Here is a 21,943-nt window from a genome sequence, read left to right on the forward strand (position 1 = left end):
CTCTTGTGTCCTATCACCAGGCACCAGAGAGATCAGCACCGCTGCCCCTCGTGAGGTGGTTGTAGAGAGCAAGGAGGTCACCCCTCAGGCTCCTCTTTTCTAAGCTGAACAAACCAAGTATCCTCAGATGCTCCTCAGAAGTCATGCCCTCTCATCCTCTCACCATCCTTGCCGTCCTCTTTTAGACACATTCTAATATTTTCACATCCTTCTTATATTGTGAGGCCCAAACCAGCACGTGGTACTTGAGGGGAGGCCATGCCGGTGGTGCACTGTAGGCAGGCTGATGTGCTGACTGACAGGCAATGAAGCTTGAGGGAACTTAGAGCAGAGCAACTGCTTTGACCAGCCGGCAGGAAGAATTTCAGGTGAACATACAGAGTTAGGAGCTGGGTTAGTTGGGCACACATGTTTGGCTAAGTACGCTGTGTGCGCGTGCAAAAAAAAAAAAAAGCTGTATGAAACTGAGAATTGTCCATCTAAGGAGTTGACTTGGGTTTCCAACTTTAATCCCGCTCAACTCCTCTCCTCTCTATAGGTAGGAAATGGGGTATGTATGTTTACATCACACCTTTCCTTGCCTCACACCTAGTACCTGACATGCTGGGGTACCTCCCTCTCCCTCAGAAGTCTATTTTAACACTCCGTGCTTCATTCTGAAAGCAAGAAACCAATCCTTCCACATCCGAGCAAAGCACAGTCCCACAAATGGTAACGAGAGAGAGGGATCTATTTCTCGCTCTGTCTCCAAGGAGCAGTCAGCAAGCAAACCAGCAGGTCTGTAGCAATATTGTCAGCACCCCAAGGGTTACTGCCTTGGTCACTTCTAGACAAGAAGTATTTGAACATGTGCACACAAACACCACAAACCGAGCCTCCCCGCATCCCCCGTTCCCTGTGAATTTCACATGGAAGATAATCTCCCTCTTACCACCCCCCTGCACACCACTCTGCCTTTTCCCAGGTCTCTTTCCAAACAAATTAAAACAAAATAAGCTCATCCGTTCTTTTGTCGTCTAAAATTGTGCATGTTTTGGAAATTAACCCTCTCCCTATTGAGTCCAGTTATGCTAGTTGCTCCAAAAGGATACATGGTCTTATGGAACTTTCTTGTGGGTTTTTTGTTTGTTTGTTTGTTATGTTTTGTTTTGTTTTCTTATAAAAAAGCTGTGATTTGAAGATACTGGAAAAAAGGAATTTTTGACCCACTGAGTTTATTACAAACTACAAGTATCCTACAGTTTTGGCTTTAGTGACACATCGCCTGACCACTCACATGTTTGAGGGCCCCCAGGGAGAATTTTTTTTAAGTGATTGTATTCGTAAGGCAAGAGCAAAAGTTCATTTTCATATATACCCAAAGATTTGAAGGGAACATAGAAAAGGCATGGCTATTTAAAATCTAACACCCCCTCCTCCTCCAAGGAAATTCTTATCCATATCTGAACGATACATTTCCCTCATACTGATCAGATTCTGCATCAATCATGATTATATCCTTCAGCTAACTTTGGGCAATGTGCCACTGTCCTGAGCCCGTGAATCTTTCCATCGTAGCTACCCAAATAATACTCGTGCACTCAACTTTGGCATCTTATATTTCCAGATGTAGTTCATGAGAACTGTCTGCCAGCTCTTTATTTCCAAATACGTATGAACACTGAAACACTGAAAGTTGAGAGATTATCTTAATTTCACTGGCAATTAATCTGCTCATTTGAGAAATCTCCACCCTTACTCATTGTTTAAGAGCTGTTGCTATTTTAGAACAGTAAATAATTGGTTTCTAGAAGGTACCCATGTTTTTCTTAGGGTTAATATACAACCACCCTATTAACTTTTTAGCCACTTCAGTTTATGATGATTTACATTCCCCTTACATTTTGCAGAGATGCACACTTACCAATTCCGATTTATCATAATTCATTTTATATCCAGGTATTGAGCCAAGCCAGTACGTTTGGATTTCTACTGATTTAGGGAGGAAAGTGCATGTAGTGCAAAAACCCCAGGTTACTGCTGCCAGCCACTATGGATTCCATGATACTCTTGCCACTGATCTGCCTTCTCATCTGTTTGTGGCCACTACAGATTTTATGTTACAATATGTTGGTTTAGGAGTTAGGAAAGTATTAAGAGTAGCATAAAAATAAATTTCCCTGATCCACAGTAGAGTTCAGGCATCCTCTCACATGGATTGACCTGTCAATTTGATGAATGTCCATTTTGAACGTTTGCTTGCAACTCGTCTTTTACGTTACTGTTTCACAGACATTTAATGTTGCTGCCACGTCACACCGCTCTTCTAACAGGGTTCATGGGTTGCAAATGCATTTATTCTCTACCACCACGCAGGTTGTAGTCAAAACTAACATGTTTTTCCTTACTAATATTTTTAAACAAAGTCCACAATTTTGTCCAGTCCCCAACAATTTCTTTCCTTAACTATTAGTCTGCCTCATTGCATTTCAGCTGTTTCAGCTCTTTGTGCACAGCCCAAAACTCTGATCTGCAGTTTGTGTTTCCCACAGAACAAGGCAGCAGCACGTATGACTTTGAAATCCCTTCCTTACATCCTGCAGACCAAAGCACGCCATGTTTCTAGCCGAAGGAACTTTTCCACTCTTTTTCCCTCTCTGCCCCTTCTCTGCATAAGCCAAGACAGGAATTAAGTGGGAACTGTGTATTTGAACAACTCAACATCAAAATATGGTCCAAGAAGCCAAGTGTGAGGTTCAGGTTCAGTCACTGGCAGCTGTGTGTGTACAGTGCAGCCGTCTAAACTCCATTACAGCCAGCAGAAGATTCTCTGTTGGATGGTACACTGAGAATAGGAACAAATAGTACCTACAACATATTTTTAATCATGCCATTCAGCCCAATTCCTTTAGTATGGATTGTATTTGTTTGTCAGACATCAAAAATGTATTTACTGTCTAACAGTACCAAATATAAGCACCGTCAACGCCATTAACAATTTCAGCTCTTTTTTAAACTCTTGGGAAAGCCAAGAAAAAAATCAACCAGGAGGGAAAACAAAACATACACGCCAAATGATATTTTGCATCCATGTCCAAGAAAAAAAGACAAAATATTCTCAGTGCCTTCTGTCACTATGACAACGTAGACAGAGACACACAAAATTTGAAACGTGAATAGCCAAAGTAGAATTTGGGGCTCTTGCACAAGCCATTAGCAGGATGGATTTATAGGTTCATCCTCCCACATGATTTTTGTTGCTGTGTCCCCAGTACACAGATTGGGATTAATCTTATTTAGCTGACAAAGTCTGGACCTTGCAGCCTGAAGCTGCAGGGTTTTGTAAGACCTAAGCATCTTTAGAGTCTTGGGTCTCTAGCCAAGGAATCTTCCTCCTTCCATTTAGCTGTATTCCACGCTCAGGGTTACAGGCAGATCTCCCAGTCCTCCCAACACCTTTAACTGCTGTGCGACTGTTAACGAGAGGCCTGGCCTGACTCTCATATCCCTGAAAGGAAGGAAGGGAGGAGAGGAAAGAGAATCATATGCTCCACACATCACATATGCTGTACAGACACCAGAAGTTGGAAGAGTCTGATTCTGTGCCAACCACCGAGGTAAACAACAGGACAGATTTTCCACGGCCACTTCCAGCACAAATTTGCTAGCAATCTCACATATTTGCTAAACTGACGTACAGGGAGGTGCTTGCCCTGTAATCTCCCCACGCCTGTAGGAAAGCACCTTCTGTCCCGTGGCAGGCGTTGGAGGTCATGCTGCTCGAGGAGAGCCGTGCCCAGCTCTTCCAGGCCCTTTCTGGACGCTCTGCTATGCCGGGTAGCTGTGGCAAGCTGCACAAACACTGCCTGCTTCGTGCTGCTAGCGCTTTCCTCACGGTGGTGGTTCGATTAGAATGAAGCAGCACAGAAAACCCCTTTCTGGATGTCAGAAAAGTTCAGAGTTTTTAACCTGCCTTTTTAGAGCAATATAAGCAAAGAGTCTTCCGCCACATTAGCTACAGTTTCTCTTAGTTCCTCTTCCCGTTGCTACAGATTTCCTAGTACCTTCCAATAGGAAGGTCCCACCGGAGGATTCCCCTTTATCAACTGATTCCCTGGATATAAGGTTCTTCCTGGTTTATTTATCCCTCCTACATCTTACCAGACCGGAGTATATCTTCACTTTTGTTCCAGTGACTAGCTCAGGGAATCGTGGCAATAAATGGTAAAGACCTACAATGATTGACTTCATCTTCAGAACCCCATGTGTCTTCACACAGGTTGTGACAATGCTTAAGAAGTCTCCCATTCTGCCATCCGGTCTTTAAAGCCCAAGCCTGTACGCTGCTTTTTGATCAAAATGAGTTCAGGAAGGGCATCAAAGAGCAGTTGGTGTGCACATTTCTTTTCCCTTGCAGCTGATTATCCTTCTTCCTATTCAATGCACATTTTTGAGTGTCTTGTCCATTTAATTCCTTCCCAAGCCAGTTCCTCTCGACACAATCCCACTTGTTATGGCAATCGTCCTGTGTTTCAACAAGAACGCTGGTGAGCACGGAAGGGTCATCCAGCCACAACACGCTGAGCCTTCAGCGGCGCCCTTTTGATAAAATCTAATTTACTATGGGCTAAAAGGAGTACTATGGGCTACACTGGTATTTCTAGCACATTCAGCTTGAATTTTCAGCCATAGCATGACCCCGAAATCAAGAGTCTTTCTATAATTTATGGAGACTGCTGTTATTTTTAGTGAGTTTTTAGGATTTGTATTAAGGTAAATGTTTCATACCAGAGGAGGAGAAATTTCTGGATACTTTACACCATCAGAAAGCAGAGTATGATTGCACAGTGTCCCCTGAGCCTATGAGTCATGTTTTTTAATGTTCATGGTGTAGTAAGAAGACAGCCTAGGTTTTCTGGTAACGTATTTTGCTCACGTCTTGCAAAAACATGGATTTGTGCAGCCTACCAATGGGATGCTCTAAAGTCTAGGCTCTTCCTTTTCCCAGTTTATCACATTTCCGTTATGTTTGCCACTAATAAAACTATAAGCCCAGTGCTTTATTCCACATATCTCAATTGTTCTGATTTTTTTTCCTCAGAATTTGTTTTAATCAATATTGTTTTACATCATGCACTAATTATTGCCACAGTTATAAAAAAGAGAATTGATGTTGGTCTATTTTTAAAAAAATAATCATTTTTAATTTCTTCTTCCCTGTGGACAATCATTACTATTTTATTCTCATCGTGTTTCAAAAATCTTCCTAACATACCCTGGAGATCTTCTCCAAATAACAGCTTTGAGGCTTAATTTTCTGCATATTTTTTTCTCAGTAGATTATTATGATTTTACAAACTGTTTCTGATTCTGTACAAGGCACAATTCATATAATCTCTCCCTGAAAGCCAACCTGTTATTATTTTGTAGCCCCTCCAGACTTCATAACCAGCAGAAACAGGTATAGCTCATACTAGATAACTTCTTCCTATAGCACCGTAGTTATTTCTGCTCTGGCTTGAAACACACACATGTAGAGTCACACCAGACCACACAGGACACACAGTAACAATTCCCTATTTAGATACCTTTGTACACCTCTTCTTACTCCTTACAATTTCAAGTAAATGGGTATTCTAGAGTGTTCTTCTAGAAAATATTTGGCATCAGGCACGGGGCACTAGATCGGAAGAAGTTAACTCCTGAACTAAAGGCCCTTTACTGAAAATACTGCTGCCTGTCTTCCCAACCTGACAACCAAAGCGCAGCCACGCCAGCATGTCCCAAACACCTTGCAGAGTTTGTCCATTCCCAGTCTACAACTGTCAGTGCCACAGATGAGAATAGCCATCATCTCAGCGTTTGTTAGAACCCTCCGGGCTTTCTCATCCCAGCTTTTGTCTGAGCTGAAAAGTTTTGGTTTTGTTTTTTTTTTTTTAAATCAGCAAAACTACCTCCATTTTTATTTATAGCACTTTCACACTCACAGGGCACCAGAAATACAATGTACATGCATTTGAAGAAGGGGCTCTGTGGTACAATTTTTGCCAGAGCCATAATACTTAAATGGTTTACAAGTCCTAGGAATCTCACCCTACTCCTCCTATTTAGGATGGATACCTTAAGATATCTCAACCTTACTACAACTCACTTTTAACTTCAGTTATTGTAATGTGACAACACACATTCGCTTTAGTGCCTTTACCTACTTCCTTTATTAATTTCTTCAGAACTCCCAAATGCCATCTGTTCTTGACATTTGCTTGAAATTTAACTGCTTCCCTGCTGAAATTCACCCCAGCTTCCTGGCATAGCCAGAACAAGAGTATGGAATACAGCATTCTTCCCAAAGCCAGTGTTATATTCATTAATACATTTTATTTAATGAAGAAGAAATAACATTTGCGAGGAAGCAAAAGAAAGGTTGTTCATAATGAGATACATTTCTTCCATAAATTCTGGTACTACTAGCCAACACAACTATATCTTCTTTTGAGCAGCGTTTTCTGTAGAATTCCTGCTCGATCAAAAAAGACTCAGGTCTTCTTGTCCAATTTCTCATTGCTCGAAACCAGCCAGTGCTTAACGCTCTGGCTTGACACAGAACACAGTGGGGATTGCAAAAGTCAAAACCTTCATGTTTCTACTAGCAAATAAAGCAGGTCAGGAACTGTCCTTTGTCATAGGAACCAGCTGGCACAACTAAACTCTTCTATCTCCCGAAATAGGTCAGCTGCACGCAGGCGGTCTGCTCGGAATGGTGCCTGGCCCACACCGACCCAGGAACTGTGCTGGGAATTGCTTCAGAGACTGCTAGTCTGCTAGGACAGAATCACGCTGGGGACGCCACCACCGAGGGAAGGGTATGGGGGATGACCACGTGCTGCGGCTTAAGCCTGAACCCTAGCCCTGTTTAGTTTACTGCTATAAGGGTAGCTATAGGGATGGAGAGCAGACAGTGCCTGCAACACAAAACAGAACTGAAATCTAAATTGTATGCTTTATCGCCGTTTCCCTCATGCTTCACAGACTCTTCTTTCAAAGTTATTTTTGACAGTATCTCCAAATGAAGGCGTCTTCTCTGTTCTTTTATGTCATCACTAATTGGTCCTTTTCCCTGGACAACCAACCGGATCTTTTCAACCAACACTGAAAACATTCTTGTGAGGTATTGGGGGGAAAAAAAAAAAAAAAAAAAGTGATTTATCCGAATCTGTGCTTTTCATCTGCAGAATCCTCCGTTTTGCAGTGAAGTGTTACAGGGTGATTCTTTCCCATGGCATCTGCAGCACAGGGTATCTTGTGGAGAACAGAGCATGGGTTCTGCTAAGGTGACTTGATTACTTGCTCGCATCTCTGGTTCTGTTTGACCCACCTTTTGGGTTAAGCTGCTGTAAGAAGCTGCTAGATACTGAAACCTTGTTTCTGTAAGCCATCTCCTGACTCTGCCTTGGGTCACCGGGCTTTAAGAAAGAGCATTTCAGGTTATTAAGAAGACAAGTGTACACAGCATATCTCTGTCATCTGATGCATTTCTAAAACCCAGATCCCTCTCAGGAAAGATAAAGTACAAATATATGTGGTAACCTTCCTTTGTTCTCAGTCCTGGAATACTCTTCCTGAAAAACATAGTTCCCAAAACCTGTGGTTCGGTTATCATGACTATAAACCACCACTGTTGCAGCAGGCATGTAGAGAACGGTGCGAAAGACTACTGATCACCTGAGAGGAGAAGGGATTGGAAAATTCTGTGTGGTCAGAGCTACGCACACATCTTGGGTGCTTCCCCTGAGGCGCACGCCTTCTCTACAGCTCCCGTTTTCCACGTGTTTATACATCCAGCGCAGGAAAGCACACACTGTGCACTACTTTGCTTCTAGGCAAAGTTTCTACTGTTTGGGGGATACCTGAGTAAGAAAGCAAATACATGTTGTTGGTTGGTTTGCTGTTTTGTTTTTTTTTTTTTTCTCTAATGGGAAAACGAATCCACCTCCAGCTGTTCACTTGTCTGACCAAGTTGTAAACGCAAAAAGCTGTTATCTTCATATACGCACCCTGATAAAGGCAAAATAAAACCCTGGAAGCCAAACACTGAAACACCAGGAAACGCCGAAATCAAGGCTGCCAAACTTCGGCGTGGCACAGCCAGGTCGCACCGCTGCGCCATTGCCGCCGCGTCCCAGAAGACGAGACGATACTCCTGCAGGTAACAACCGCTTCCTGGAAATCCCCCGCTTTTCCTGAAAACCCCCTGCTTTCCCTGGAAAACGGCACCCTGACGTTTCCACCTACCTGGTGCGCGCCTGCCTTTGGTCACCCGGGCTCCTCGCTGCGAGCCGGCCGTGCCCTCACCCGCCGGGGAGCTGCCACAACCCCGGGAAAGCCCGCCCGGCCGCCCCCCCACACCCGGGCCCCGGGGCCCAGCACGTACCTGCCGGGGGCCGCGGAGGACAAGCGCCCTTCAGCCCTCAGCTTAACCCCCCTCCTCCGGAAAAAAAAAAAAAAAAAAAGCCGTTAACGGATCGCCCGGGCGTGGCGCGAGGTGACGCGTTGCCACCGCCGCCTCGCCTCAGCGGGGTCCCAACGGCCCCACGGGAGCTCTCGCAGGTCGCGCCGCTCCCGCCAAGAGGAGTTGTTTTGTTTTTTTTTTTTTTCCCGCCCGTGGGAGGGTTTCCCCCCCCCCCCCCCCCCAGGGCGGTGAGGCGTTACAGGTGCTCGAGGGAAGCAGCGCGGCCGGCGGGCCCGGGCGGGGAGGAGGAGCAGCGGCTCCGCTTCGCGCCCCCTTCCCCGCCCCACAATAGGGCGTCTGGCCGCCTCCCCCCCCCCCCGAGAGCCCCCACGGGGTGGGGGGGTGCCGGTGCTGGGGAGAGGAGCGGGGCCCTGACAAAAGGCAGCCCCTCTCCGCCCCCCGGCTGCAGGCGGGGCCCCGCGGCGCCTCCTCCGCGCTGCCAGCCAGCCATCCATCCCGCCGGCCGCGGGGGGAGGCGCTGCCCCACTCGCCCGGGCGAGCTGCTGAGCGCCGGCGGGCAGCGGCCACCGGCTCCTCCGGGCAGGGCGCCGAGGTGAGTGAGGGGAGATGGACGGGCGCCTTCGGGGCAGCCCAGCCTGCTGCTCGTCCCCACCCCCGAGGAGCGCCACCATCTTGCCGGGGGCAGCGCTCCCCCGCGGGCAGGGCGGCGGTGGCGCCCCCGGGGCAGGGGGGCAGCCGGCCGCGCCGCGCCACGCCGCGCCGCGCCAGCCGGGTGAGGGGCGTGGGCGTGGGGGCGCGCCCCGTGCCGCCGGCTACCGGGCTCCCCTCAGCGAGCACCGGCGGTGGGACCTCACGGCTGGTCACCGGGACTCCTCGATGGGGGTTTTGCCTTGGGGGGGGGGGGGGGGGGGGGGGGGGGGGGGTGGGTGGGGGGGGGGGGGGGGGGGCGTGTGTGTGTGTGTGTGTGTGTTTCTCTTTCTTTCCCTCTTGTTTTTTGCCACCTCACTCTGTTTCGCAGGAGGCGAAACAAAGGCAAGCACGGTAACCTGCCTGAAAACGAACGAATAAATAAATAAAGGCGGTGGGCGCCACGGGGTGCCCTCTCCTCCCCGGAGGGGGGGGGGGGGGCTGGGGCTGCCCTGCCCTGCCGTGATGCGAACAGGGCTTGTGCTGGTGGCTTTGTAGTAGATTAATTAAGCATCCCGGAATTACAGGAACAAAGCGGTCCCCTGGTACGAAGATGATGTTTTAGATGCGGGGTTATGTTGGCTGGTGTTACCTGCAATGGTTAATCGCACGGACTGTGAAATAGGACGGTTCTGCCGCTTGTGGTGTTTATTTACTTTTTGTATTTCACTGGGCTGGACTATTAAAATAAATTAGCCAGCTGTGTTGTCTGTAGATTTGTTGTTTTTTGTTTTTTTTTTTTTTCTTCTGTTTCTTTTTGTATCTACAAAAAGAAGGAGACTTAAGCGTTTGCAATCTAAGAGCCAGAAAGAAAGATATTTTTAGCTGAAAACCTTGAAAAAGAATGTAGAACTTTATCTTGATGGGCTTGGCAATAGATTTGCTCTTGCAAACCCTTTATTTCATGTTAAAAGCCAGCCGGATTTACTGTTTTCAGAATGATTGAGCATGTGGACAGTAAAGGCTCAGAAAGCAAATAAAAAGAAATCAAATTTCCTTTCTAAAAGCTCTCTTATAGGTTACCATTTTATGACAATCTTCAAATGCTTTTTGGAGTTTACTAGTACACCTATAGTCGTTCTGGCTTGGGGGAGAGGAACAGTCAAAATGATGTTCTTCAGCAGGGTCTGTGTTTATTAAATGTGCCTGTTCAGTTAGCATATTGAAAAATAAATAATACCATTCTAAACAAAAGTACACATTTAAGTGGAAGGGGAGGAGAGAAAAAAAATTATCTGGACCCTAACTCAAGAAGGTGCTAGACCACATGGCTAATAAAGGCACAGTCATAGGGTAGAGAACTGAGCATTGTTTTCATACTTGTTGGTGTTGTGTGCCATTTCTTGTGTTTTGGGCCTGGCTGCTACCACAGAACCCTTTTTTCTGTCTTTATCTGCTCTGTACGGAGGTCTGGGCCACATCCCCATGATTTTTTTTCTGTTGAACTTTTAAATTCTTGTGTTTCAGGTGGCTTCCAGAGGTGTTATGCTTCACTGATTCGGAACTGCACTATACAAAAGTAATTACAGAAGTTGCAGGGAAAGGCTTTTTTTTTTTTTAATGACAGAGATGTTTGTAAAATCAGTCTTGAAGGCAGCCACTTGTGTGCACTGTTGAGGCTTTGCAGAAGCTTCAAAATAGACACCATGTTTAATAATCTTAAAAGGTACATCTACTTGAAACTTTTAATACAGTGCTCCTTTCAAGATGAAAGTTGTTGTCGATTGCCATTTCTAACAAAATTACCCTGCTGGGTAAATCTGTAACAGCTTCATTAGGAAGTATTCAGCATGGTTACTTAACGAGAAAATTAAATCCCAAATAGATCGGAAGAGAAAACTTACCTCTTCTTTCCTAAAGGCTCTCCTTTACTTTGCGCTTCTGTTCAAGAGATTCTGCAGGCACAGGACACTGGCAGTGCTCTCTATTTCTGTTGACAGGCAGTAAGGAAGGCTTCTTGAGCCTAAGGAGAGCTCAGCCATGCCCTTTTTCCCCCCATGTGTGTTATGGTAAAAGGCTGAATGCTGAAGCTACGAGTCTTGAGGGGTTTTTTATGGGTTATTGCAAAATGCTTTTGATGTGCAACAAGCTGGGGTTGGGAGGGAGGAGGAGGAGAAGGGACTTGCGGAGTAGATGTTCTGTGAGCCCTTTGAAACTGGACACCTATTATATGTTTGTCAGCATGTCGGTGGGATGAAGTGACCCAAGTGATCTCTGAGACTTGTGTCCTCTAAGCTGAGGAAAGCACGTACTCCTGTTATATCGTCACTGAACAAAGATGCTGTCCTGGGAGCTTTCTCCAGAGAAAGGTCTTTGACATTCCAAGTTCTGATTTCAAGAGAAACTGCTAATATTCTAATGCTTGTTTCTGTGATTTAAAAAAATAAAATAAATAAATAAACAGAACATGCCATGTATTCACTGACCTTCAGAAAGTAGCTTATATTTTGCTGCTTTCAACTGAATTAGTCTAGGAGTTAGGATTTGCATGCTTGGCCCCAGGTACCTCGGAGTTAAACAAATGGTGTTTGCATAGTGTGTTCATGCTGGTGCCAGTGTCTTGTGTTTTTCCTGGTTTTGTGCGTGCAATAATAATGCATTGGTGAGATGGGAGTTTGGATTGATCATGAGAGCAGCTTGAATAAAGAGAGGTTTATCAGCCCCTTAAAATAAGGGGTCAAGCACATAACCACCTCATTCTCCACAGAGAGCTGTGTAGCACTCTCAGCTTCTATTGTATTTCAGGCTTAATTTAAAAATGAAACCTAGCTTGTTGTTCTCTGGGGTCTTGAGAAAAATCACAGAAACGTGATCTGAGTGGAAACAGATACAGACTGCGAACAGTTTTAAAGTTATGTAAACTGCTCTCCATGCCATTTTAGAGGACACCATGTTCAGGTCAGTATGACTATTTGGTTTCTCATGGATGGAAGGAGAAACGAGTGGGAAAGAAAACTTTGGTGTGTGTGGGCAACATAAGGGGGCAGGAGGAGAAGTGTAGACACCTAATTCCAAAAGCTGAGTTTTCAGGAATGTAGGTGGCTTGGTGGGAGTTTTAAAGACTAAGGAAATTTATGCTTTTGCTAATAATGATCTCTAGGCAACTAGAATTCTATGGTATGGTGCTTTTCTCACATTTACATTGACACGCCTCAGACTCTGATTTTCTTTGGTTATATTCACTGAAAATAGGGAAGATCTTTCATCCACCATTAGACATGAAGTTTGTACAAAATGGACAGCAAGCCACTCTACAAATCCAATAGCATATTAAAGTTGAGGGCCTCTGTTTCTTCCTGTGGTGCATCCAAAGTAGAAACAGTGCCTCTATAAGGTCCAGATTTCTGAAGGACTTGAGATGCAGCTCAGGTTAGGATGCTTGCAGCTGGTGGGGGAGGAGGAGAAGGAACATCTGGGTTTGCCCATACCTCATTTAATACATGCAGCAAGCTGTTCCCTTGCCCTCATGCTCTGTTCTGATGGTCTGTGGGCAGCTTGGTGTGTGCTGGGCCTGTAGCTCTGAAAAGGGAGAGAAAATGTGGCACCATGCTTGAAGCTATTCCGGTGCTTACGTGCAGAGTGGTGTAGGCAGGCAGCAGGGAAGGTTGCTCAAGTCTTGGGAGAACTCAGCTGTCCTCTGTGGTGTGTGCATGTTTACCTTTTTATACTTTTTGTTAGATGTCTTAAAATATGATTCATGATTCTGGGTTAACTATCAAAAGATACACTTTTCTTGTTTGGAGGAAGGAAGACAGCTGTGACAATTTAAACTTGTAAGTGTTCCTCAGAAAAGAAGTGGCTACCTCTAAGATGAAAAGCTGAATAAATAAGAAAGCATTTCTCTTATGAAACACGTTTGTTCTTTTTTTTGTTTTGTTTTGGTTTTTTTTCCTTCATTTGAAGAGATCTCAGTTTAGCTCTTGCTAAGTAGTCTTGCAATTTCTTTGAAATTAGTATTTCCTACATAGGTCTGTTGATAGTTTCTAATGCTTTGTGAAAAGCTTTTAAATAAAAAATGAGAAGATTTATCTGGAAGGACTACGTAATATTCAAGTTAAATGTTGATCACAGTAAAGCTTCAAATGAGAAAAAATTTAGTCTTTAAATTGATTTTGATTCCAAACATCTATTCTACATGCCCTAGAGAGATGAGAATGCCTGGGGCTTTGTTACTGCTGTTTTTTTTCCCTGTCTTTCTGAAAAAATTGTGAAAGGACTGGGGGAGGGGCAAGAGTAGAAATACAGTATCTCCATAGGCAGAACTTGAGTAGTTTAATAGGCTTTACTAAAACCCTAAAATGCTTTATTGTTTTTATTACATGACTCATTCTTTGTGGCACTCTATTGGTAATGTGTGCACAAGTGATACTTTTAATCATACAAACTCAGGTTCATCCACAGTTGCCTTGGGCTCTCCCACGTCAGTGTGAGGGGCTGATGGGCCTCAGGAGATGTGCATCTCTTACTCCAGTGAATGCTGAAGGCACATGGGTCAAGTAGGTTCCTAACTTAGACCTCTCAGTTTAACATCTGAATTAAGGTGGGAGGAACCTGGACTATAATGTATGTGTGTCTTACATATTTTACACTTTCCCAGTGTACTGTGCAATAGGAAGAATGACTGGCCAGTATTAAAAAGGATAAAAATTGGGAAGAATGCTGCAGATCAGACACGTGCACCTAAAATAACACATCAATATTGTTCTGATGAGAATCTTTAAATACCATTCAGTGTGTTTTAATCCATTTTAAAATAAAGAAACGTTAATTAGTACTATGCAGACATTGGTGTCCAGTCCAGACCATTTCTCCTGCAGAGACCTGCGAGGTACATGGATGAGCTCAGCGTCAGCTGGACTCCAGTATCTCTGTTGATATGGGTGTACTGAGCTTGGTGAATTGCTAAATTGGAGCCTGCTTGTTCAGGCTGGATAACATGCTAAACAGTTTTTCTTTAAGAGCATTGGAAGAAAGTGTCATCATGTATATGGAAGGGTGTGAAATCTTAGTAGGTGCTAAATTAGGACCAGTTTTCCCCACGTAAATCTATTTTTTTTTTCCTGGTGACTTAAGTGGAACAATGATAAAAACATGGTAAAACGCTGCAGTGATTAAACGCTGAGTGGGATAAGTCACAGGACAATCTGAAAATAGCGGACAAATGGTCTTAGAAGTGAGATACATTTAAATGTTTATGTTACACCTGACTAGAAATAATGCCCTGCCTAAATAACCAGGGAAATAGCTGAAGAAATTACACCATGTGGCAGCAACAGAGATCCAGTAATAGTGTATTGACTCAGAGCAACCAGGACCTGAGGAGTCAGGTTTAACTGCCATGGCAAAGTGGTTGCAGAATGTTGACTTAAGTTTCTGAGATAACTGGATGCCTTATGTAATCTGGTTACATTTGAAGATGATTTATTAACCAGTCCCTTTGCGGTGCTACTCTTGAATTAAAAGGGAATTTTTGGATGGGAAACTGAAGTAAATTCAGAGAAGTGTGTGTGCAGAGTGATTGAAATAGAAGGACTCTTGCTTTCAAAAACTGCTCATATGTCTGAATTTCATACGCAATGGATCAGAAAGCATTTGTACCTTAATTAAGAAGTAGTGTGGAGTGCTACGTAATAATATTACATATTACTTCTTACTATTGCATATTAATGCATTATTGGCCCCATATGTAACTAGAGTTTCAAAGCTAAGATCTGATCTGTCTAGCGTGCTGTCAGACCTTGCAGACAAAGCCCGCAGCGTACCTAATTGGTATCAGAATAGCTGGCAACTATTTGTAGGAAATGGGGGATGGTGACCCCTACCCGATGTTCCTTCTGGAAGTGACTGGCATCACAGGTGGCAACAGAACTTTTACACGGGGACTGAATTCACAGTGACCCGTCAGACCTACTGTGTTGTTCCCTCCTTCCCAACCTCGAGCACGTACCAAAGCTGTAACGTGGCTGTGCCTGTTTTCATCCAGTGCTAAGGAACTATCACGATCGTCAGATGGACTCTGCCAAAGCCTATGTGTTCTTATGTGCTTTGCTGTATCCCCATTAGAATTATGTTTTGCTAAACTTCACAGAGCTAAGAAGCAGGTCTTTATCTGAGTTTGCCTAAGTTGTACCTTAATAATTGGTGTCAGAGAGCAGCAAGAGCAGGGCTGCCACACAAGAGGGGCTGAGGCAGGAGCTGGGGCTGACCAGGGCACTGCTTGTAGGGTCTGAACACCAGAACTGGGCGCTGGTAACGGGCTCCACCAGCCGTCCCTGCCCTGGTGAGCAATGAACCTGCTTTCTCCAGGGAGTCCGGTTGGGAGTGAAATGATCCAGAGCCAGGACTCAAAGCAGGGCTGCGAGGTAGGTCAGCCCAGGGAACAGGGCTGTAGACAGGCATGCCGAGGGCACAGCTTAAGTAGGGACTGAAGGCCTTGGGCTAAACTTAGGTTGCAGCTCTTGGGCCTACGGGTAGAGGTTCTGGCTGAGGCGGGTCAGGGCCAGTGAAGTCCACCAGTGCCTGCAGGCCCTGACAAAGGGATCCAATCTGGTTTAAAACAAAACAGGAACCCCCAAACTCACAAGCAGTATTGGTTTTTGCATGCAGAACTGAAATTCAGGAGCAGTTACTTAGATTTGTAAATTTCAAATGGAGGTTTCAGTACATCAGCCTAGCTTTTATGCTGGTTGAGGGCATTAGTTTATCTTTGGATGTCTTGAAATAATAAGAAAAGCTACTTGTGTCTGCAGTAGCGCTGCAGTGATCCAGGTGGATATGTATCTGTCCAGGGATGCTGTGACTATTTGGAACACTTTACGTTAGCTCTTAAAACAGAAGAGTAAATCAGGTTGTGTTTTTGGTTTGGTTTGGTTTGGTTTTCCCCCCCCTGCTTTTTTTGTTTTCCTTTTTATAAGCAATCTTGGTCAAGTCAATTTCGTGAATGTCTCTGTGAGCTGCCTTTTTTCATGAAAGCATGAAAAACATATGTAGTGATTATGTCTCAGCCCTCCCATATTTTTTCCCCAACTTCTTTGTCCTCTGAGTCCCTGAGCTGTTGGCTTAAAAACTAAGTTCACATTACTGCTCTTAAAATCAAAATAAAGATGTTGAGTGGGTCAGAAAACTAATTAAAGTAGGATTAAGGTCAAAAATGTGTGTCTCTAACTGTATGTTTGGATATAATTATTTCTGGTTATCTTCAGGAGTTTCCATCCCTTAAGGAAAGGCAATAAATTAAAAATTTATTCCTAGAGTAATCTGCCGACTACTGGAGCATAGATCCAGCTCCTTTTCAGTTCACTTTGCATGGGAGCAGGGGCAAACACTACTGGAAGTTTCTAGGATTTTTGTTTCCTTCAGAGGGGACTTGCCCATCTATGCCTCAATTCTTGGGGTAAATAAAAGGAAGTTCTGGACAGGAAAACTTTAAACTAAAGCTAAGTAGCTTTAGGAAGTAAAATCTATTTATTTAATGTCTCAAGCATAAGGGTAATTGAAAGACACACACAGACACACACTTCTTGCTCCAACAGAACTAAAAAAGACATTGGAGTGCTATGAAGTGCATCTTTCCTTAAAATCCCCGTGCACGTGCTGCTTGAGTACCTGCACGTTGCACGCTTGTGCCTGTAGTTGCACAGGCAGGTGGAGCTTACATGTACATACTATGTACTGCATACATTATTTACAAGCAGCATGTGCTTTAGTACAGCTGTAACTGCTTGCTGCTACCTGTGTGGCAAGGAGGATGTGTGCACTGAACCCGCTGGGTTCGGCAGTTTTAGAAAGAGCTGAGCTTTGAATTTGCTTTTAACTGCATTATCCATCCTCTGACGAATGTTGCAAAGCCTATAAGTCTGGAAAGAGGCGAAGGGAGAACTGAGGAAACTGGCAGTATGTTGACTAAAATAAACCAAAATTACTGTCTTTAAACTGGGAGGAAGATGCACCTTGCAGTAATATTTGAAGATGAGCATTTTATCTGGAAAATCATCTCTTCTGTTGAAGTAATGTAGTAAGTGACAGCGAGAGGTGTACTTTATCCTTCATGGGTGATTCCTGGGAGATCTGGTGCTAAATAATGCAGGGCTCTTTTTTTTTGGCTGTTTCTTTCTAAGAAGGCTTTTTAAATGGAGCTTACCTTCCTCAGGTCTCTAAGACTTCCACCTTTAAATGTAATGTAGAGAATCTCTACAGGTATAATTGTTAATATCTGTGGTCTGGAGCGATGCTTTTACTCAAGCTAATCAACAGCTAGAAACAGAGATGCACTAGAAACACTCAGATTTAGACGCTTGTAGGACAAACAGAGATTGTGCATCTCTTCCTTATCCAAAAAGCATTAAATTTACCCTGGGAGATGCCCATCTCCCCTGCCTGGGCTTGATATTTTACAGATAGGCTTGGAAAAGCTTGTTCAGGTCCCTTGTGCTTGGAGGTTTGGGCATTTGTTTGTTGCCCACGTACCCTCTGGAGGAGAGGGGGAATAAACCAGTCTCTGGACGTGGTGTAATTTCCTGAAGAAATGACACCTTGCTAGCACTTTGCAGAATTCCCCAATACCTTTTATCAACTGTAACTATTTGGAAAGCTCCAGCTGTTTCCTCCTGTGGAAGCAATCTTTTACAGTTAATGATGATTTAGTTGTAACTTCAAGAAGGGGGTGGTTTTTTTATGTAAAAGAGTAAAAACACTGGAGTTCTCTGACATTTGTATATGTAAATTGAGAAGCCTGCAGGTGTTTAAGAACACACTTGCTCTCTTACCTGTAAGTACAAATAAGCCTGGTAATTACCTTTATCTAGGCTAATGGAACCGACCGTTGGCCCTTTCTTCTGCTCAGGAAGAGGGCAGCCCCACAGGACCCGGCTGTTGTCAGAAACCAAAGCATCTCTTCTTCCTGCCACATTTCCAGTGTCAAGGCTTCCTTCAGTTAATGTTTATGAAAATCTTGAACTCTCATTTCAGTCCCCCATATCACAGGACTTGTAGTATCAAGGGGTTTTTTTTAAATTTATTGTTATTTTATTCTTACATTATTTCACTTTTTGACAGTCCATGGGTGTTCTTTCAACTAGCTAAACTGGGTTTCAGAAGATACTTTTGAGATAAATATTGACTTGTTTTGCTGAAAATAGTGTGATATTGATATTTTTTGCCTTTATGCAGTTATTAAGATCGTATGTAATTTGATATGTGTATATTGTTTGGGTTTTTGTTGTTGGTTTTTTTTTTTTTTTTTTCGTGGTAAGCTCCCCGACCTATAATATAAGCATTTTGAGAAACTACAGGGGGCTCCTGAAGTTTTGTTTTGTTTTTGTTTTGTTTTTTACGGTACAATACCATGGATGGCTATTATGGACTGCATATGATAACATAAATGGCTATTATAAACTGCATATTTTTTTCTTTAAATAGGATCAAAGATATGATAATCTTTATGTAACTGTTAATCTTAGCATTTTTTCTGCCTTTTCTTTCAAGTAGCTAGGGCTTTTTCTTCTTGCAGAAAATGATTTTGTTTGTTTTTAAATTTCAGAGATCAGCTTACAGCATTTTCATGTCTGACTACTGGTATTGGAGGTTGATCCCGTGCAAAGAAACTGGAAGCTGCAACTGTTTTGCAACAGCCAGACAGTCTAATGAAGAGAAAGAAGAAGATACAAACCATCAGATTGTGGTGTCAGATATCATGCAGCTTGTGCGAGATAAGCAGGAGGTGCCAGAAAGCATGGCAGGTGAGACAAATATACTGTGTTTTGAAAACTGTCCAACTCGCTGACAAACTGTGTTAAGAGGACTGATGACTTTAAGAATTTTAGCGGTGGTGTCTCATCACTAGCAAGGAGAGCGGGGCAGGGAGCCCAAATAAAGGAATAGCTGAGTCGGAGGAGGCTGATGTCACCACAAAAACAAACATTCAGTAGCAGCCAGTGTAGTGTGAAGATCTTTACTCAGGAGGACCGATGCTTGTTACAAGAAATTAAAATCATTCCATAAATTAATTGATTAGCAAAAAATAGTCATCCCGGAGAAACCTGACCTACCTTCCTACAGTTTTAAAATCATACTCTAGAGAAACTGCTGAGAAGCAAGTACAAAAATACTTCTGTACCTTATCACGTTGCTTTTGTTGCCATGGTCCATATCCAGAAAACTGTAGTGAGTGCTAATTTATAGTTACAGGGATTAAGAATACATTTTTTTCCCATACCATCTGATCTTACATTTACCCATGCAGGAAGCTGTTGCATTCATATATGAACTATGTGATCTTTGCCTTGGTACTAGTGCAGATAGACTATAATTATATAATTTGATTAGCAGTTGTATCTGATACCAATTGGTCTTTAGTAACACATCTTCATTTCGTTAAATAGATTTTTAAAAAGTCTCCTAGGTAATTAAAAAATAACTACACGTATTCATGCAAACCTCTCTCAGCTGGAAAGATGATCCAAAACCGGAAAGGTGAGATTCACTAAAATGCAGTTTTGCATTTAGTGTACAGTTATGAGGCAGGATATGATTCCTGTGTCATAAAAGGAAAAAAAGCTCATTCTTGCAGCTTGGATGAGCTAATGGTATTGGTGCTACTACAGAATGATTCATATTCTTCTCTGGCTTAAAAGGAAGTAGTTATTAGAGTAATGATTTTATTTGTGTACTAGTGAGATTTCAGCCAAAATACAAGATTTCTTTTGAGGGCAAGAAGGAAAGATGCAAAAAAAAACCCTGCAGAAATTCCAGAGGATGTCAGGACTGGTCAGAGGGTTACAAAATATGATTTCTGTGGAAATAAGGAGGGTGTATCTAGACTACAAGAGAAAATAGAAGGGACAGCACACACATTCTGACTTTCTAGTGGAGGTCTTTCTAAGTTATGGAAGAAGGTGGTCATCTGCTCATTTTAATTTTCTTGTTGTCTATATCTAATAGGATAAGAACAAGAAAATGCAAACTTGATTTCTGCAGAGAAGATTTAGACCTAATTGTGAGAGTTGTTAAACAGACCATTTAAAGAGCTTGTGCAGTCTCTAGCCTGTTCTTCATGAAATCTCTAGTGAAACAAACCACTGCTGGAGCTGAGCTAGGTGTACTCGATTCCATCTCAGTGTTTTAAGCTAGGCTGAGAGATTTCAAGATTGTTTTAGTATGCTGCTTCTGTGGTGGAAGAATCAAACAGGTCCTGGGAAGGTGAGCCTGGAGTATAAAGTCAGAGGAAAGGTAGTTCTGTCTTGTGTCATCTGAAGGATTTGAAATGGGAAATTGCTACTCTTCCTCTTCAGAAATCCAGGAGAGCTGTGTTACGTTCAGACTGAGGTGCATGTGTAATCTCTGTTGATGTAACAGTGAATCAATGGTTGACTGACTGACCTACAAAGGAGACATAGTGAGCTGCACAGGTCAGAATGAAAGCAGTGAAGGCGGACCAGGAACTGAATGTATATACATATTTCATAGGCGTAGGACTGCCTATAATAACCTGCACATACATGGCTATGCTAATTTCATCTTTTAGCTTTGGCTCCTGTCCTTCTGTCACATGAAGTCCATGTGTAAACAGTATCAGGTTTAGTGAAAGAAGTTCTGGACAAAGTTTCCTGGCCAGAGATGTAGCAGATTTTTCATTTAGGATTACATCCATGCCTGGCTTGACAGCTGAATTGCAAGCCATTAATCAAAACTGAAAAGCACCTGATAATACTCTTTATGCCTGGAAAAAGTGGGACATAGTTTTCAAAGAAATGTCTGTTTGTTTTCTTTCAACTTGGGCAACAGCATGTAGATGGAAAGGAGTTTTCCCAGAGCTAGGCAGGAGAAACTTAGTTGCAGATAACTTTTTGGTAGTTATTGAACTTTAAATATCAAAACTCTTCCGGCGTCATAACTGAAGACTGTTGTTAGTATTGGGGATTGAATGAATCCTTGTGTTTGTTGCCATTTTATTGGGTTTTGATTTTTTTTTTTTAACCAATTTTTGCTCTTAATCGATTCAATCTGCATGTTAATATTTTCTGACTTTATCAAGGGACTGCTAAAAAGAATCAGCTCTGAAAAGAACTACAGCAGCATAACATGGTGAATATTTAAAACGGGCAATTTGTATGTTGGGTATGTGGTGGAATGAGCAGTTGTTTTGCTCTATTTCTAATACTTGTTCAAATACTTATTTCAGGAAAAGCAGCAAGTATTTTTGTGGTTGGTAAAGAAAGCCATGGTGCCTTGTTCTGTGAAGCTAAGCCTTGTACTCTTCTGGTGCGAAAAGGCAAAAAGAGAAATGCTGCTGAGGAAAATAAACTCCAGCAATGTTGTCGCAGTCTTTTCCCTTCTCTATTTTCAGCTTCTGTAAACAAATGGGAGGGGTCTTAGTCCCTCATGGAGACTAATAGTACTGTAGGATGGAGACCATCTTGCTGCTCTTCTTAGTTAAACCATATGTTGCTGTTGCTGGAGTTTTAACGCCTTTGTTCCCTCCCCCTCCCCAGGAACTAATCTGCTGTGCTATTGATACTATACGAATAGCAATATTTTCACTGCAGTGTCTTCCTAGAAGTTATAATTAAGATCAGGTCTTCATTATCTCTGTGAATTTACACACAGAGAGAACATGTTGCATCTTGGAAGGCTTAAAAGCCTAGCTTGGAAGTGATAGAAGCAGCATGCAACGTACAGCTGGAGGCAGAGCACAACTGAGATGGAAGCATGATAATGTCCAACCAGCCCGTGTGTGCTCGTGCCTCATTTCAAAATGTGTGTGCAATACATTCTTCCCCCTCTTGTCTTCAGAAGAGTCTGGAAAACTGA

General features: G+C 43.2%; 1 protein-coding gene across 6 annotated transcripts in view; it reads left to right on the forward strand.

Annotated features, from left to right (window-relative positions):
* The first annotated feature begins 8,897 nt into the window (after nucleotides 1-8,897).
* The window catches only part of MCF2L (MCF.2 cell line derived transforming sequence like), a 171,543-nt gene continuing 158,497 nt past the window's right edge, over nucleotides 8,898-21,943 (forward strand). For 4 of the 6 annotated variants that reach the window (XM_032997057.2, XM_032997045.2, XM_032997047.2 and 1 more), the window contains exons 1-2: nucleotides 8,962-9,041; nucleotides 18,675-18,873. In XM_032997057.2, the coding sequence (XP_032852948.1) occupies nucleotides 18,696-18,873 (178 nt within the window). In that variant the 5' untranslated portion in view covers nucleotides 8,962-9,041; nucleotides 18,675-18,695. Of the gene's footprint in view, nucleotides 9,042-18,674; nucleotides 18,874-21,943 lie in introns of all 6 variants that reach the window. The other 2 variants (XM_032997044.2, XM_032997046.2) reach the window with 2 other exon arrangements.

The sequence above is a fragment of the Tyto alba genome, unplaced genomic scaffold, assembly GCF_018691265.1.
Source record: "Tyto alba isolate M040663 unplaced genomic scaffold, T.alba_DEE_v4.0 Super-Scaffold_45, whole genome shotgun sequence".
NCBI classification, from domain to species: Eukaryota; Metazoa; Chordata; class Aves; order Strigiformes; family Tytonidae; genus Tyto; species Tyto alba.